We start from the raw sequence: 14832 nt of genomic DNA on the forward strand, positions 1-14832 counted from the left end.
TGGGTCAATTTGACCCCCTTAGGAATGAATGGAATGCGAGACGCAGAAAAAGCCAAAAAAAAAAAAAATGCTCAAAATTCAAACTAAAAATGATAGAAACTTTTACATGTTTTTACAAAAAGGTTTACATGTGTATCTGAATGCAAACTGAAAGGACCTGACGTAAGGATCCAGCGGAACAGCTCGTTTCCTCCATATAGAGCTATAAGGCCATCTAGTCATGAAATATCATCTTATTATTTATTTCCCACAAGAGGTCAAAGACTCCCAATGGAAGATATTTTTAGCTAAATTGAATAGCGTTATGCATGAAATTATTTTGAATTTAAGTTAAATGAATATTTATTGTTTTTGATCTTAAAGATCAAATCTAAAATTTTAATTTCAATAATAAAAATATGAAAAATAATATCAAAATGAAATAAAGCTTTCTTGGCAAAAAAAATAATTGGGTATAATTTTAGGGCTTTGGGACCCGCGAGGGGAAGATGTGTTGCATGAAGCTAACACTAGTGCTTCACTGATATATTCTCCAATTTTTTAAATTTTTTTATTATCAATAATTCAATAACATCGTCAAGTTTGTCCGAATTCGATAACATCAAGTTTGTCCGAGTTGGTATGTCTGGAGCAGGTGTTTTATTTTCGAGGCAGGACTACAGTTTCCTGCAGTTGAAACACTGATCTGACTGCAGCATGTAGAAGAGCTAGCTCTGATCACTGCAGTCATGTGCTACTCTCTCAGGCGGCCAAGCCCAAACACTCGGTGTGTGAGAAGGAGAATAACCCGGTGAAGAGTGCGGGAGCTGCTGTGAAGGACAATCAGCTGTTCCGAGACGACACGGCCAGGTCTGCAGTCACATGATCAAGCACACCTGTACACATGCACACCTTCAAACCTCTAATCCTGTATACATGCACATCTGTTCGCCTCACATGACATATGTCTGAGTGAAACTGCTTCTGGAGCTATAACTGATGATATGAGAGTGATATGTGCACTTTAACCCCTCGTGTGATGTTCCTCAGTCTGGAGAAGCAGAGGTCGGGCCGGCTAGAGCTCGGGGTCGTCCCGTACACGCACACACACTCTCCTGTGGGATCAGACTCAGAGCTGGAGCTCATGGGCAGAGTGGCCGACCTGCAGGAGAAGTTCGATCAACACAGGTGAGCACACACACACACACACACACACACACTCATGCTGCTGCTGTGTAAAGACGAGGCTCTGCTGAAGCAGCTCCAGCACACACACACATAGGGCTGTCGCGGTTATGGAGTTTCCCTCGCGGTAATGTTGAGTGGCTCAATAGCGTGATATGCGGTATTACCGCCATTTATTTATTTATTTAATTTATATGTATTTGTTGCTATATAAATAAAGTCTACGATGTGGACCAAACCGAGGACATTTTCAGTAACCGAAACTAAACAGCGTCTACACATATGCGCATTGAAAGACTTTCACTCAGCGCGCATATTGTTATGACAACGGACTTTGAGCGAGTCATTGAACCGTTCATTCAACGAACACGTTTAAAAAAGCTCATTCAACAAGATGTTAATTATTTTTAACTTTGAGATTCAACTTTTCAAGGCTCAGCTGAGCAGCAATGCGTCACATGGGTAACGCTGAAGCTGATGCTTCACTTACTAGAGACCCATATAGCATTGATTCAATGCGTGACTCACTGACTTTATGCTGTGGGATGCTGACCAGCGCTGCTGCTGACTCGCATTTATGGGAAAATACCCGTGAAGAGAACGTTAAAATGATGATGCAACAAATATTTCGCTTCCCTTTGACACGACAAGCTTTTCACGACTTCAAAGACAGACGCAGGTAATCGCACGCGCTCTGCCGATCTCTCTCATTCACTGTCTGTGTGAAGTCTGTAGGCTACACATCACCACGATAAACAGTCTTGTTATCGTTATGAACTTGTTTAACATTCAATACACATGCATTAAGTTCAAAACAAGAAGGCTATAGCCTTATAAAAAAAAACGTGAATATCGCGGTTGCTGCGGTTACGTGCAATCCTCTGCGGTTGACTTGAAGCGTGGTACTACAATATTGCGGTTACCGCGACAGCCCTACACACACACACACACACACACACACACACACACTCTCATGCTGATGTGTGTGTCCCTCAGGGCGCAGCTGTGTAAAGACGAGGCTCTGCTGAAGCAGCTCCAGCTCCAGGAGCTGAAGAAGAGAGAGTGTGTGCGCGCGGCCGAGGGGAAAGTGTTGCGGCTGAAGGAGCAGCTGCTAGCATCAGAGAAGATCGCGAGCGCTAACAAGGTGTTGCTGAAGAAGCTGCAAGAGCAGGTGAGTGTGTTGTTCAGTGTAGCCAGAGCCGGCCCGAGGCATAAGCGAACTAAGCGGCCGCTTAGGGCCCCCTGGCCACCTAATCGGGGTTACTTTTTGTTTTTATTTTTTTAGATTACTTAAACAAGTGACAAATGAATGAATATGACTGAATGAATCATTCAAGACAACAAAACTCTGATTTAATGATCAATATACCTGCCTACAATTTACAACTGCTGCTGTGTCTGCCTGTGTTTAAGTCATGCGCATAATCCTCTGGACACCTCGCGCGTGCATAGACAATTTGTGCGCAACTGCGCCTAGTCACGTCACGTATCGGTATCGGAGAAAACAGCCCGCAGGGGAACTTAACCTTCAAGGTGTTTAAATAAATAATATACATTAGGGGTGGGGAAAAAATCGATTCTCGATGCATCGCGATGCGGACGTGGACGATCCTGAATCGATTCACAAATGTCAAAAAATAGATTTAAAAAAAAAAAATTTTTGATATGTATTTATAATAACGTAATATTGACGGAACGCGAAAGACGGAACTCTGAAGCGCGGAAGTGGCGGGACCGTCTGTGGCGTGCACATAACAGAGATGAGATGGCACGCGAGATCCAAACACTTTCCTTGTTAGGTTAAAAGCTGACGCGTGGAAATATTTTGGCTTCTGAAGTTGAAGGGGGAAAGGAGCTGGACAAGAGCCGCACTAGTTGTACGCTTTGTGGAATAATACTAACAATGGAAACATGACAAATATGAGAAGCCATATGACACCTTTCCAGCCAGAGGAGGAAAAACACTCGGCTGCACCAGTCGTTATATTATTTATTTACTACAAGTATGCTCCTAGTTCAAGCACACATTTATTTTCCTGGTCGTTCTTTGTGATGTTAATAAAATATATTGTGCATTAATTCTTTATGGGTCATTACTTTGTACTTTTAAAGCACACAAAAGATTCAGATAATCGATTTGTAACATTATAAATGTCTTGTACTTTAACTTTTGATCAACTTAATTTATCCTTGATGAATAAAAGTGTAGATTTCTTTTTTCTTTTGCCCAAAAAATTTTATAAAAATTCTTACCGACTCCAAACATTTGAACGGTATTGTTTAATGTTACAAAAGCTTTCTATTTCAGATAAATGCTGTTCTTTTGAATTTCTGGGTGATTCTCTGAATCGGGTGCCCTTCAAGTCCCCCAAACTTGCTTCAAATATTTTCAATTGAAGGAAATCACAAAATACATTTTAATGCTGTCAATTAATAGAACCAGGTGCCTTCGCATTATAATGCAACAAAATTGCTTTTGAAAAAAAATTTAAAGTTAATAAATGTAAAGATAATGAGTTGCCTAAGTAGTAGACAACAAGCATGTTTGCATGTCCTCACTAACCATCAATATATTTTCAATGAATATCAAACAAATAAAAAGTGCAATTAATACCAAAATGTTGCTGCTGCTAATATAATCATATGTTGATCTAGTGTATTTTCGTTTACTGTTGTGAAATGGAAAATCAATAATCGGTAATCGAGAATCGTTAATAATTGAAAATCGACTGTAATCGAATCGGGACTTCAATAATCGTAATGGAATCGAATCGGGAAATCAGACAGATTAACCACCCCTAATATACATAGCAGTTTGAACTCTTCTCCACACATCAGACCTCCAAAAACCCGCGACACTCCAGTAGCCTACCAAGTGTGCAGTCTGCGCACGACCCACCTACGGCAAGCCCCGAGGGGAAAAATACATTGCATACACGCATACAACGAGCGCCAGAACATCATTACCGGTATTATAGTAACAGACTTTGTTGGATTATGTCATGTAATATCTAACAGTTTGTTACGATAATTATAATAATAATAAAGCTTTTGAGGACAGTTACACTGTATTGAGACAGTTGAGAAATAGTAGGCCAAATATTTTTAGTTTTCAACAATAGGCTTGTTGAAGCCTTTCTCTTATGTTTCTCAGTTTTGTCAATTTTAGCAAATAATTTCTTTTATATGTTTTGAAACAGTTTTTATTTAAGTAGGCATCAATTTTTTTTATTAAGTATTAATTTTGTTGTAGCCTAATACATAACCTAAGTGTATTCATTTATAATGTATCATTATTCATGACATTGGTGTCAATAATCGTCAAACACACCCCAAATCAAATTCTGCTTAGGGCCCCCAAAAGGCTCGGGCCGGCTCTGAGTGTAGCCTGTGCCGTAACGTTATGTGTGTGTGTCCCGCAGGTGTAGAGTTCAGTGTAACGTCAGGTGTGTGTGTCCCGCAGGTTCAGAGAGTTCAGCACCGCGTGAGCTTGAGGAAGCAGCAGTCGCTGAAGCTGAAGAGAGATCTCGATCAGGCCACACTGACACGCAGCTCCAGCGCCGCCAGCTACCCGGTAAACTGCACAACACTAATGACTGAGCGAGTGGAGTATGGTCGGATCGTGTACTTGTTATAAAAATAAACCTTTGATTCCTCTGTGAGCGTTTCAATATGAATGTACACCATCCAAGAGCGAGAGTCTCTGTTGTTCAAAGACTAAATGTGGATGATATCTAAGTTTATTTTTACCTTCTTGGAATCGAAATTAGGAATTGATACGAGTGGTTAAAATTGAACCGTGACCCAGCCCTGCAGTGAATGAGAGTGTGTTGTGTTCCAGCCGGTGAAGGTGCGGCGCGTGGATCACTCGGACGTCCACTACGCCGAGCTCATCGCGCAGAAGCAGCGTCTGCAGCAGCTGGAGGCTGAATACGCCCAGAAGATCCAGAAGCTGAAGGAGGCGCAGGCGCTCCGGCAAGCTGAACCGCGGGCCGCCCCCCCGCCGCCGCCCGGCGCTCTGTACCCGCTGCCCCAGCCCTCGCTGCACGACCTCACGCAGGACAAGCTAACCCTGTCCAGCGAGTGCGCGGAGGCGGAGGAGGACGAGCAGGTTCCCGCCGCGGCGACGCCCACCGCCCGCCGCCGCTCCTTCAGGGAGTCCGGCTCCTTCACCAAACCCAAGCTGTGCCACCCGGAGACGCCCGCCGCCTCGCCCATGCCCGTCAAACCGGCTAAAGCGGAGCTGCTGCTGGGCCTGGACCTGGAGGACCTGCGTCAGAGGTACACGCTGAGCCCAGCCCTGCCCGAGCTCCTGCGGGAGGAGGCGCGCTCGCTCCGGGACACCGCACAGCCCCCTGGGAAGGTACAGTAAAGCTAGCTTTAAAGGGTACATATCATTCATTTTTACATATAAATCACACCGTTGTGGTCTATATAAAGCATAACTGCAATGCTTGGGTCTGAATTCCTCATTATTATAGCTCCACAAGCCCCTTTTCTGATGTGCGTCTGTGAGCGACCCGTTTCAAAGCGGCCCCTTTAAATAAAAAGGAGATGCGTCACACCCCGCCCGCTCTCCAGGTCGATGAGTTCACGGTCGGTTCAACTCCCCACGTTCGGCCATTATTGTAGTTTAATTAGAGATATACGATTATATACGATACCTTTAAAGAACATTTTTTTTTTACACATTAATAAAATGTCAACAACAGAAGACTTGTCCATCAAGCCTTACATATTCCAGCCAGAGCGAGCGAGTCGATAAAGACGACGACGAACCTGCGGAACAACCACTTCATATGGATGTATTGATATGTGAGTTAACTGTTTTGTGTTATTAGTGAAAGTCGACTATTTCTCTTGTTAAAACAAGCACACTGACGAGATAAACGACTACGGTCTAATCTTACCACAAACAATCTGTATTTATAATATGAAAACACAGCAGCTAAATGAGCATTGATGAAACTCAAGAGCAATAATACTGCAGACGTGTAACGTTACTTCAAAACAAAGACAAAGGTACTGCTAAACCATGACCACCATGTGTTTTAAGAAAGTACTTTATTTTTATTAACGATATTTACAGCTTATCGAAATGCTCTGTTCGTCGTCTCCAAAGACAGAAGGAATTTACATCTCATTCAGACGAAGTCGATCGGCGAACCCTTCTTTATACTGGCGGAGGTTGTTGAAGTGCTTCAGGTCACTAACGTACATCCAACAACCAAACATTTAGACTTGCCCTCTCGTAACTTCTGCATCATTGAGCTCGAACTACAAAATCGTAGCGAGAAATAATAATGGCGGATTGCTCGAAGTGTTGGACCGGTAGGCGATGTCCTTATTCGTCAGTTCCGCTGCAAATACGGTGACGCACTTGCTCAAAAAACGCCATAGACAACAGAAAAATCTGAACAGGTTGAAAAATATGACCAAAATAGAATATAAAGATATAAACGAAGCACCTGAAGAGAATAATTTCATCTTTTCTGTACTTATACAACAAAATGCATTTAAGGGCTAAAAAAGTGGATTTTGCATGACATGTCCCCTTTAACCTGTTAACCTTCAGCTCCACAAGGGGGCTCACAGCTGAAAATGACATGCCTGGATAACAATAAATACAGCTCCTGAGAACAGTGTACCACAGGCACAATTAAGGTATCTTTGGAAAGAAGACAGTTGGGACTTTACTAACAATCAATCAGATTTGATAATGCTCAAACAGAAAAAAAGTTATAAAAGTTAAAAGTGCCTCAAAAATAATGTGCGCCACAAAAATGTTTTAGTATTTCATGTACAAATATATAAAAATAGACCTGGAGTAATTCAGATAGATAAGGGATTGAAAGCAACAAGTCTCATCAGTTTATATTTCAAATTTGAGGAAGATATAATGAACAATGGGGTTCCTGCAAACTTTTTTCCAAGACTATGTCAGTTCCCTTTCTCCCTCCCCCTGCCTGAGGCACATCCCCAGAAATAACATGCCCAAACTAAAATATTTGCAGTTGCTCAACTATTTGCACTACATGCACAATTTAGACATGTTTAAAAAGAAGACACTTTAGAGTGTATTACCCAACTGTTAAAGTTGAAAAAACTTACACAGACAAAAAGTTATAGAATTTAAAGTGTCTTGAAGATAATTTATACTGCATGTAATATTTTACAATTTCATGTAAAAATAAATGAAAACAAACCTGTAGGAATCCAGTTAGGTAATTGATTGAAAGACATAAGTCTCATCAGTTTATATTTCAAATTTGAGGAAGATATTATGAAAAATGAGATTCCTACAGTATTTTTTCCAAGACTATGTCCAGGTACCAAGAAACCTCCTTGGATACATCAAAAAGCAACCTAATGACCAAATGTTATGCAGGGCACTGCAAGCTATTTCAGTCAATTCATAAAATAATGCAATTATAAAAGAAAACACACAACCATTAGACTTTATGCAAGTGATTTATTTGCACAACAGAACAAAAAAAATATATATATGTAAAATACATAAGTAAAATATTATGAAATATAAAAAATAAATAACAGGTTCTTTGCAATAGAAAATACAAGTGATATAAATACTGTACTTTGTTGGCTTGGCCTTCATATATTGCTTTAGTCCATTTCTAGCTTTTGATGCCACCATCCTCTTGTGAATTGCAATGTTCTGAAAAGTATGGAAAAAGTGAAGAATAGTGAAGAAACTGAGAGCTTGCATCTCTGGCTGGTGCTTGGATGCCATTCTTCATCTGAAGATTCAACTTGATGGCTGTTGCATGGGAAAGAATGGAAAGATAATTAGCACTGCATGTCAAGTAAATAATTCTGTTTAGTTTCTATATAGCTGGCCATTCATTCAACAATCAAACTGATGGGCAGTCGTTTACACAGCATTCGTACTAAAGCTCATCCATTCAATCAACAATCAATGGCCAGTGATATAGACAGCATTCATATGGATGACCAGACAAAGAACCAACAATCACACTGATGGCCGGCCATCAGACAGGAATGTGGCATTTTGAAAGCATACAACTCCTTCCTATATAGCACATATTTTCTGCAATTCTTCCCACCAATTTCTGCAAAAAAAACAACAACAACAATATATATATATATATATACATTTACAGTACAACATACATCATATTTACAGTACAAATATTTGCATTTGTACTATAAATATTATGTATATTAGACTGTAAAAATATACAGTATGTGTGCTAGGAAAAAATGTATATTGCACAGGTGTCCAGCCCCTCCATCCTTCAGATAGCACACCACATGTGCCAGAAAAAAACGGCAAACAACTGCATAACCGTCCAAAGCATATAAATACATATATACCAATAAATAAATGCATATAAAGTAACGCATAATCTTTTCAGACACAACTTTACACAATGCATTTTCCGTATGAAACAACTGGAACACTCTCTCTCTCTCTCTCTCTCTCTCTCTCTCTCTCTCTCTCTCTCTCTCTCTCTCTCTCTCACCCACCCACACACACACAGACACACATACGTATAATGTGTGCATGTTACATAAGTTATGTATAAAGCAACTCACCGAAAATTGGATAATCTTTTCCGCCCTCAAGCATAATTATCACCGTCGTCACGATCTTCTCATCACTCATCTTCTCATCAATGTCGACATAATCCATCTTCGAGTGATCTCGAATAACTACTTCAGCAGAAAAATACTTCTTTTGACAAATTATTTTATGACAGTCTGCATGTCTGCACGAACAGATGTTTGTTGACTAGCTACCTCTTAGCTTGTTCTCTTAGCTCTTAGCTATAGCAGGCCTGTCAAAACATGACAGCGGTGGGTGTGGTCAGAGCCTGCGTTCGGGAGTTTAGCTCCTCTACCGGACGGAGAGCAAATAAAAACATATGTTCGTGTGAGAAATTCAAACTTCCCGGGCAACGTTGGAATCGTGCACTGGTTGGCTACATGTTTTATCGGTCATATCATGTCGTTTCTTTTATTGGCTTTCGTTATAAAGACAGAATGATATGATGTGCATATCATGACGTCAAAAAAACGGACTGCAGTGTTTGCATATTTTGAACTAGATATCGCTTATCTTTGTATTTGTGTGTGTGTGCGCGGTCGTAATTTGTTCATTACACTCTAAGCAACACACCCATATAAGGGTCTGCTACCGGGAGTCTGTTTTCTATGGACTATTTTATTGCATAACAAAACCGCATGATATTCACCCTGAAGAAACGCGATGTAAACAAAGGAATTACCATGGATATTACAACATTATTTTTTCTTTGGACAAAAAATGCTCTATGGGATGTTATTCAGTGGACCCTCAGCTTTCTATTCAATCTGGAATTTTTAACAGTGGATGCGTGTCTGGCTCGTTATTACAAAATAATGGTGAGTACTCCGTTTTTGTTTACGTGCGTTCTTATGTGTACTGCTTACCTAAATGCAAGAAATACATTTGTTATAAGCTTTCCATCGAAAAACAGTGCACTGACATCGATGCCCGAGGCTTAGACCTTTAAAATTATATATAGTTTGCCAAGATTAATGATCTTCTTTCATGTTAAATCCATTCATAAACATTAAACTAGTGGGGGGGGGGAGGGCTTCAGAGCGCCGTCGGTTGCCCGAAGGTTAACTGGTTAAAGGTGACTCATTATGCCGTTTCTCACAAGGTGTAATATAAATCTATGGTGCCCCCAGAATGTGTGAATCTCAGCTCAAAAACCCAGATCATTTAGTGTAGTTTGTCAAATTTGCCCATTTTTGTCCCTTTAAATGCAAATGAGCTTTAGCTTTAGCCTTCACACAAGCTTCAGAGACTCCGGCAATAACAACACGGGCGGATCTGACTGATCCAGGATCAGGAGTAACCAGCAGCTTTAGCTCCGCCTTACGGAGAGACTCGGCGAGAGCTGCACTTTTACACGTTTCTGAATGTTAGCGAAGACATTTGTGGAGTTCCACTGATCATCTCATCATCATGTTGAACTCTTCCACAAGTGTCCACAGTTCCTGTTTATAAGACAGCGGTCACATGTTCTGCTCAATAGTGTTCAGTGTCGGGCTCAGCTGGATCTTCTCCAGTGCGTTAGAACTGGGCTCTGAACCCAATGTCGCTGCTGTGTGTAAACGTGCAGATGGTAATATTATAGCATGGTCCCCTTGATACGGCAGAAGGACTGAAATCTGATCGGCTTATTGTTTGTCATGCTCTCAGAGAAAGACTCACTCACTCACAGTTATGGGTTTCTCTGTTCACGTTTTCTGTGTCGATAGACGCGCGGGGACCTGATTACAGCACTTACAGATTTTCATGATACGTCTCCTTTAATTAACTCGAGTGTTTCCTCCTCGTCTGATTGTGCAGGTGGTGCAGGTGGACTTCGATCCCAGGGTCGCTCATCAGAGCCGAGTGGAGGCCAAGCCAGAGCCGTTCGGACCGTATCACAGTCCTTTACTGGTCTTTAAATCATACAGGTTTGGCTCGCTTCAAGCTCAAAGTATGCTTCAGTTTCCCGCGTACGCTAGTGTGTGTGTGTGTGTGTGTGTGATCATCAGCATAGCCAACTCGCATGTGCTATCTTTTTTCACTTATCAAGGTGTGGTCACATTAGCGAAATGTAGGCCATTTTTTGAAAACATTGAAATCCACCAATTCCCTGTCCCGTGCACACGGCTAGCGTTGGCAGCAGACTGAAGCATCGCTGCTCTCATTAGTGGTGTTTTCCCGCTGTCAGTCACATGATTCCTGTCGCTGCTTCAGGTTCAGCCCGTATTACCGGACCAAAGAGAAGCTTTCCCTGCGCTCGCTCACCTACAGCAACTCCATCGAGCCCAAGAAGAGCTTCTGCCGCTTCCACCTCACCGGCACCTGCAACGACGACGACTGCGCCTGGTACGTGTGTGTGTGTGTGTTTGAAGCAGTGTGTGTGTTGAGTGTCTGTCTGAAGCGTGTGTGTGTGTTTCAGGCAGCACATGAAGAACTGCACGCTCAGCGAGGGCCAGCTGTTCCAGGACCTGCTCTCCTACTGCCTGCCTCTGATTGGCTGCTCAGACACCAGCGCCACCAGTGACATCAGCAGCGCCACAGGTAACAGGTCACATGACGTCTCGGGGCGATCGGCTCAGAGCTGTAGATCATGAGCTCTGACTCTCCTGTTCACAGAGAAGTACATCAAGAAGCTGTTCGGGGCCAATAAGGACCGGATGGGCACGGACCAGAAGGCCGTTCTGCTCGTGAGCAAAGTCAACGAGCGGCTGAAGCACAGTGAGTGCTCGTGTTTGATGCAGTGTCTGACGGCTTGAGCTCGCGCCGAGACTGACCGTTGTGTGTTTGTCAGATCCTCCCTTCACCACGTACAAGTCCCAGAGGAAGTGGAGACCCGAGTCTCAGAGAGCGAAGAGGTCCAGTCAGGAGGATGAAGATCACATCAGTGTGGACGTCACCGTTCCCGTCCGACACGGTCAGAGTCCCGCATGATCACATGACTGAGCTGTGAACATGATCACATGACTGAGCTGTGAACATATTCACATGACCGTGCTGAATGCGTGACGTGTGTGTTGCGCCCTGACAGACGGCGTGCAGGAGCGCTGGCCGTGGGCCGATGTGTGTGTGACGCAGGATGACAAGCGCTACTTCGCCAGCGAGACGGATGACATCAGTAACCTGGAGACCAGCGTGCTGGAGAGCCCCAACCACGTGCAGCTGTGGATCAAACTGGCCTTCAAATACCTCAGTCAGAAGGACACGTGAGTGCTGTGTGTTAGGGCTGTCAAATGGACGAAAAGCTAAATTCGAATTTCTTTCCTAATTATTAGCAAAATTGTAATTATATTCAAATTCTAAAGGCAATACTAATGTTAGAAGTCTTGTATTGTCTCCTGTGTCCACAAGAGGACGCAAGCGAGCACAATAACGTCATCATGTCAAATTTGGCTGCGCTATTTTTTTAATTCGACGAATATTCGAGCCTTTAGTGTCTAGTATTCGTCTATTCTGCCAGCTTTCTGTTGATGGTTCACAGTAGGGTTTAGTTTATTCATTTTATTATCATCATTTTTATTTCATCGTTTGATATCACGTTAAGTCACAAATTCAGTTTTATTTCTATATAGCGTTTATAATGTTCTTATGCAACAGTGGGCTGCTATTGTGTTGCATCATCCTCCTGTGTGTGTGTGTGTGTGTAGCTCGGTGTCGGAGTGTCTGGACGCGGCGCTGAACACGCTGTCGCGCGCGCTGGAGGATAACCGCGAGCAGGCCGAGGTGTGGTGTCACTACCTGACGCTGTTCTCGCGGCGAGCCAGCAGGGAGGAGCTGCAGGAGATGTGCGAGATGGCCGTCGAGCACGCGCCGCACTACGACGTCTGGTGGACCGTGAGTCTGCCGCTCGCTTCATCAAATAATCCATGACTAACGTGACAAGGTCATTCAACCATGACTGTGACTATATTAACATGCAATATCGATGATAAAAAAGATCAGATTCACATGTAGTTAAAATATAAAAACCTTTAAGTCCTCCTGTAGTTAGGCTAATAATTTTATCCCTTAACTCATCTTTGATCACAAATTACATATTTAAAAGTATTTTCCTTAAAAATATATTGAATGTAACTCTACACCCTTGCCTCATGTAATATACGCGGATCTTTTCACAACGTAGAGAATGTTCATTTATACGATGAATAGCCGATAATAAATCAGGGAACTGTGAGCTCAAGTGTACGAGTCGACATTCTCTTGATTTGTGCTTATAGCCGACGGTGCGATCATGTAAAAATACATATCAAATCACAAGCAAAACAATCGTGATCATAAAACTGAACTTTGTGCAACATGACGAAACAGACTGACGAGGTTGACCAAACGATAACCTGTGAGCAGATTTGCCCCAGGACTGACGAGATCTGTGGCTCTGTCTGTGTTCCAGTACATGAGCGTGGAGAGCGCCTTCGAGGGCAAGGACTACGTGTGCGGGCGTCTGATCACGCACCTGCTGGAGGAGTCACATGACCTCGGGCCAGAGGTGCGCTCCTTCCAGCTGCTGGAGTCGCTGCTGTTCAGGGTCCAGCTCAGTGTGTTCAGCGGCCGGCACACCAGCGCGCGGAGCACACTCAAGGTCTGGCAGACTCACACTTACTCTAGTCTACTGTTCTAGATTAATGGCTGATGTTTATCTCGTCCAGTGTTGATAACTCTCTACAAGAAGCTCTCATTTGGTAACATTACTTAGTGTATTAACTAACAGTGAACAATATATTTGTACAACCTTTATTGAATACAGTTATTCATTATTAGTTTGTTAGTTCACAGTGCATTGTCTAATGTTAACAAATACAACTTTTGATTTTAATAATGTATTAGTAAATTTAGCAATGTTTAGAGGTGTTTTTGGTTACACTTTTTATTGTTATTGGAATTATACAGTAAGTACTCAATATAATTTTGGGTTAAGGTTAAATTCTTGTAATTATGCTTAATTTACAGTTATTACTATAGTAACTACATGTAATGTGTAATGAACGTTGTAAAATAAAGTGTTGTCATATTTGTTCTTGTTAGTGCATGTTGACTGATGAAATGAAAGTGAAATGTTTTAGCTTGAGTTAATGGCAACAAAGTAGAAAAATAAATTATTAAAAGTTGATCATTTGAAAAATAATTAAATAAAAATATAAACATAAATATTAGATGCAAGAAAATCAAAGCAAATTCATTATATTAATAAATGCCATTTATAAACATGTATATGTCTCTGTTCAGACTGTCTTAAGAAGTAGTTGGGTTTCAGATTGAAATATAACTTTATGAATTGTAAAAAGTTATATATGACTAAGATGAGGGTTATGATCATAGGTCTCAGGGCATGGTTTATAAAGGAGGAGGGTGTGTGTGTGTGTGTGTGTGTGCAGAGCGCGCTGGACTCAAACGTGTCGGGTCACCTGACCGTGGCAGACCGATGTCTGGCCTGGCTCTCCTACATCCACCTGGTGGAGTTCTGCCGCCTCCCGCCCTCGCTGTATGACCCGGCCAGCTCCAGCCCATCCAGGATAGTGTGTACAGACGCCTTCCTCATCCCCTGGAGCCCGGCCCGGGACGGCCACACACCTGATGCCATCATCAGCCTGTTTACAGGTGACCCTGCCCACATCACACACCATAGACACCATCATCAGCCAGTTATCGGCTTCCAAATATACAGAATTATTGGTATTGGCCGATATAACGGTTATCGGCTTCCAAATATACAGAATTATTGGTATCGGCCGATATATCGGTTATCGGCTTCTAAATATACAGAATTATTGGTATCGGCCGATATATCGGTTATCGGCTTCCAAATATACAGAATTATTGGTATCGGCTGATATATCGGTTATCGGCTTCCAAATATACAGATTTATTGGTATCGGCCGTTATATCGGTTATCGGCTTCCAAATATACAGAATTATTGGTATCGGCAGATATATCAGTTATCGGCTTCCAAATATACAGAATTATTGGTATCGGCCGATATATCGGTTATCGGCTTCCAAATATACAGAATTATTGGTATCGGCCGATATATCGGTTATCGGCTTCCAAATATACAGAATTATTGGTATCGGCTGATATATCGGTTATCGGCTTCCAAATATACAGA

General features: G+C 42.2%; 1 protein-coding gene across 1 annotated transcript in view; it reads left to right on the forward strand.

Moving 5' to 3' along the window:
• The window catches only part of zfc3h1 (zinc finger C3H1-type containing), a 41615-nt gene that overhangs the window by 10390 nt on the left and 16393 nt on the right, over positions 1 to 14832 (forward strand). The window contains exons 11-24 of the mRNA XM_039670245.2: positions 746 to 849; positions 1030 to 1167; positions 2161 to 2335; positions 4628 to 4738; positions 5006 to 5527; positions 10550 to 10659; positions 10946 to 11077; positions 11151 to 11272; positions 11348 to 11449; positions 11523 to 11645; positions 11760 to 11934; positions 12376 to 12562; positions 13119 to 13307; positions 14101 to 14323. Coding sequence (XP_039526179.2) covers positions 746 to 849; positions 1030 to 1167; positions 2161 to 2335; positions 4628 to 4738; positions 5006 to 5527; positions 10550 to 10659; positions 10946 to 11077; positions 11151 to 11272; positions 11348 to 11449; positions 11523 to 11645; positions 11760 to 11934; positions 12376 to 12562; positions 13119 to 13307; positions 14101 to 14323 — 2413 coding nt within the window. The remainder of the gene's footprint in view (positions 1 to 745; positions 850 to 1029; positions 1168 to 2160; positions 2336 to 4627; positions 4739 to 5005; positions 5528 to 10549; positions 10660 to 10945; positions 11078 to 11150; positions 11273 to 11347; positions 11450 to 11522; positions 11646 to 11759; positions 11935 to 12375; positions 12563 to 13118; positions 13308 to 14100; positions 14324 to 14832) is intronic.

This window comes from Pimephales promelas, chromosome 25 (assembly GCF_988280905.1).
Source record: "Pimephales promelas chromosome 25, fPimPro1.hap1.1, whole genome shotgun sequence".
NCBI lineage: Eukaryota > Metazoa > Chordata > Actinopteri > Cypriniformes > Leuciscidae > Pimephales > Pimephales promelas.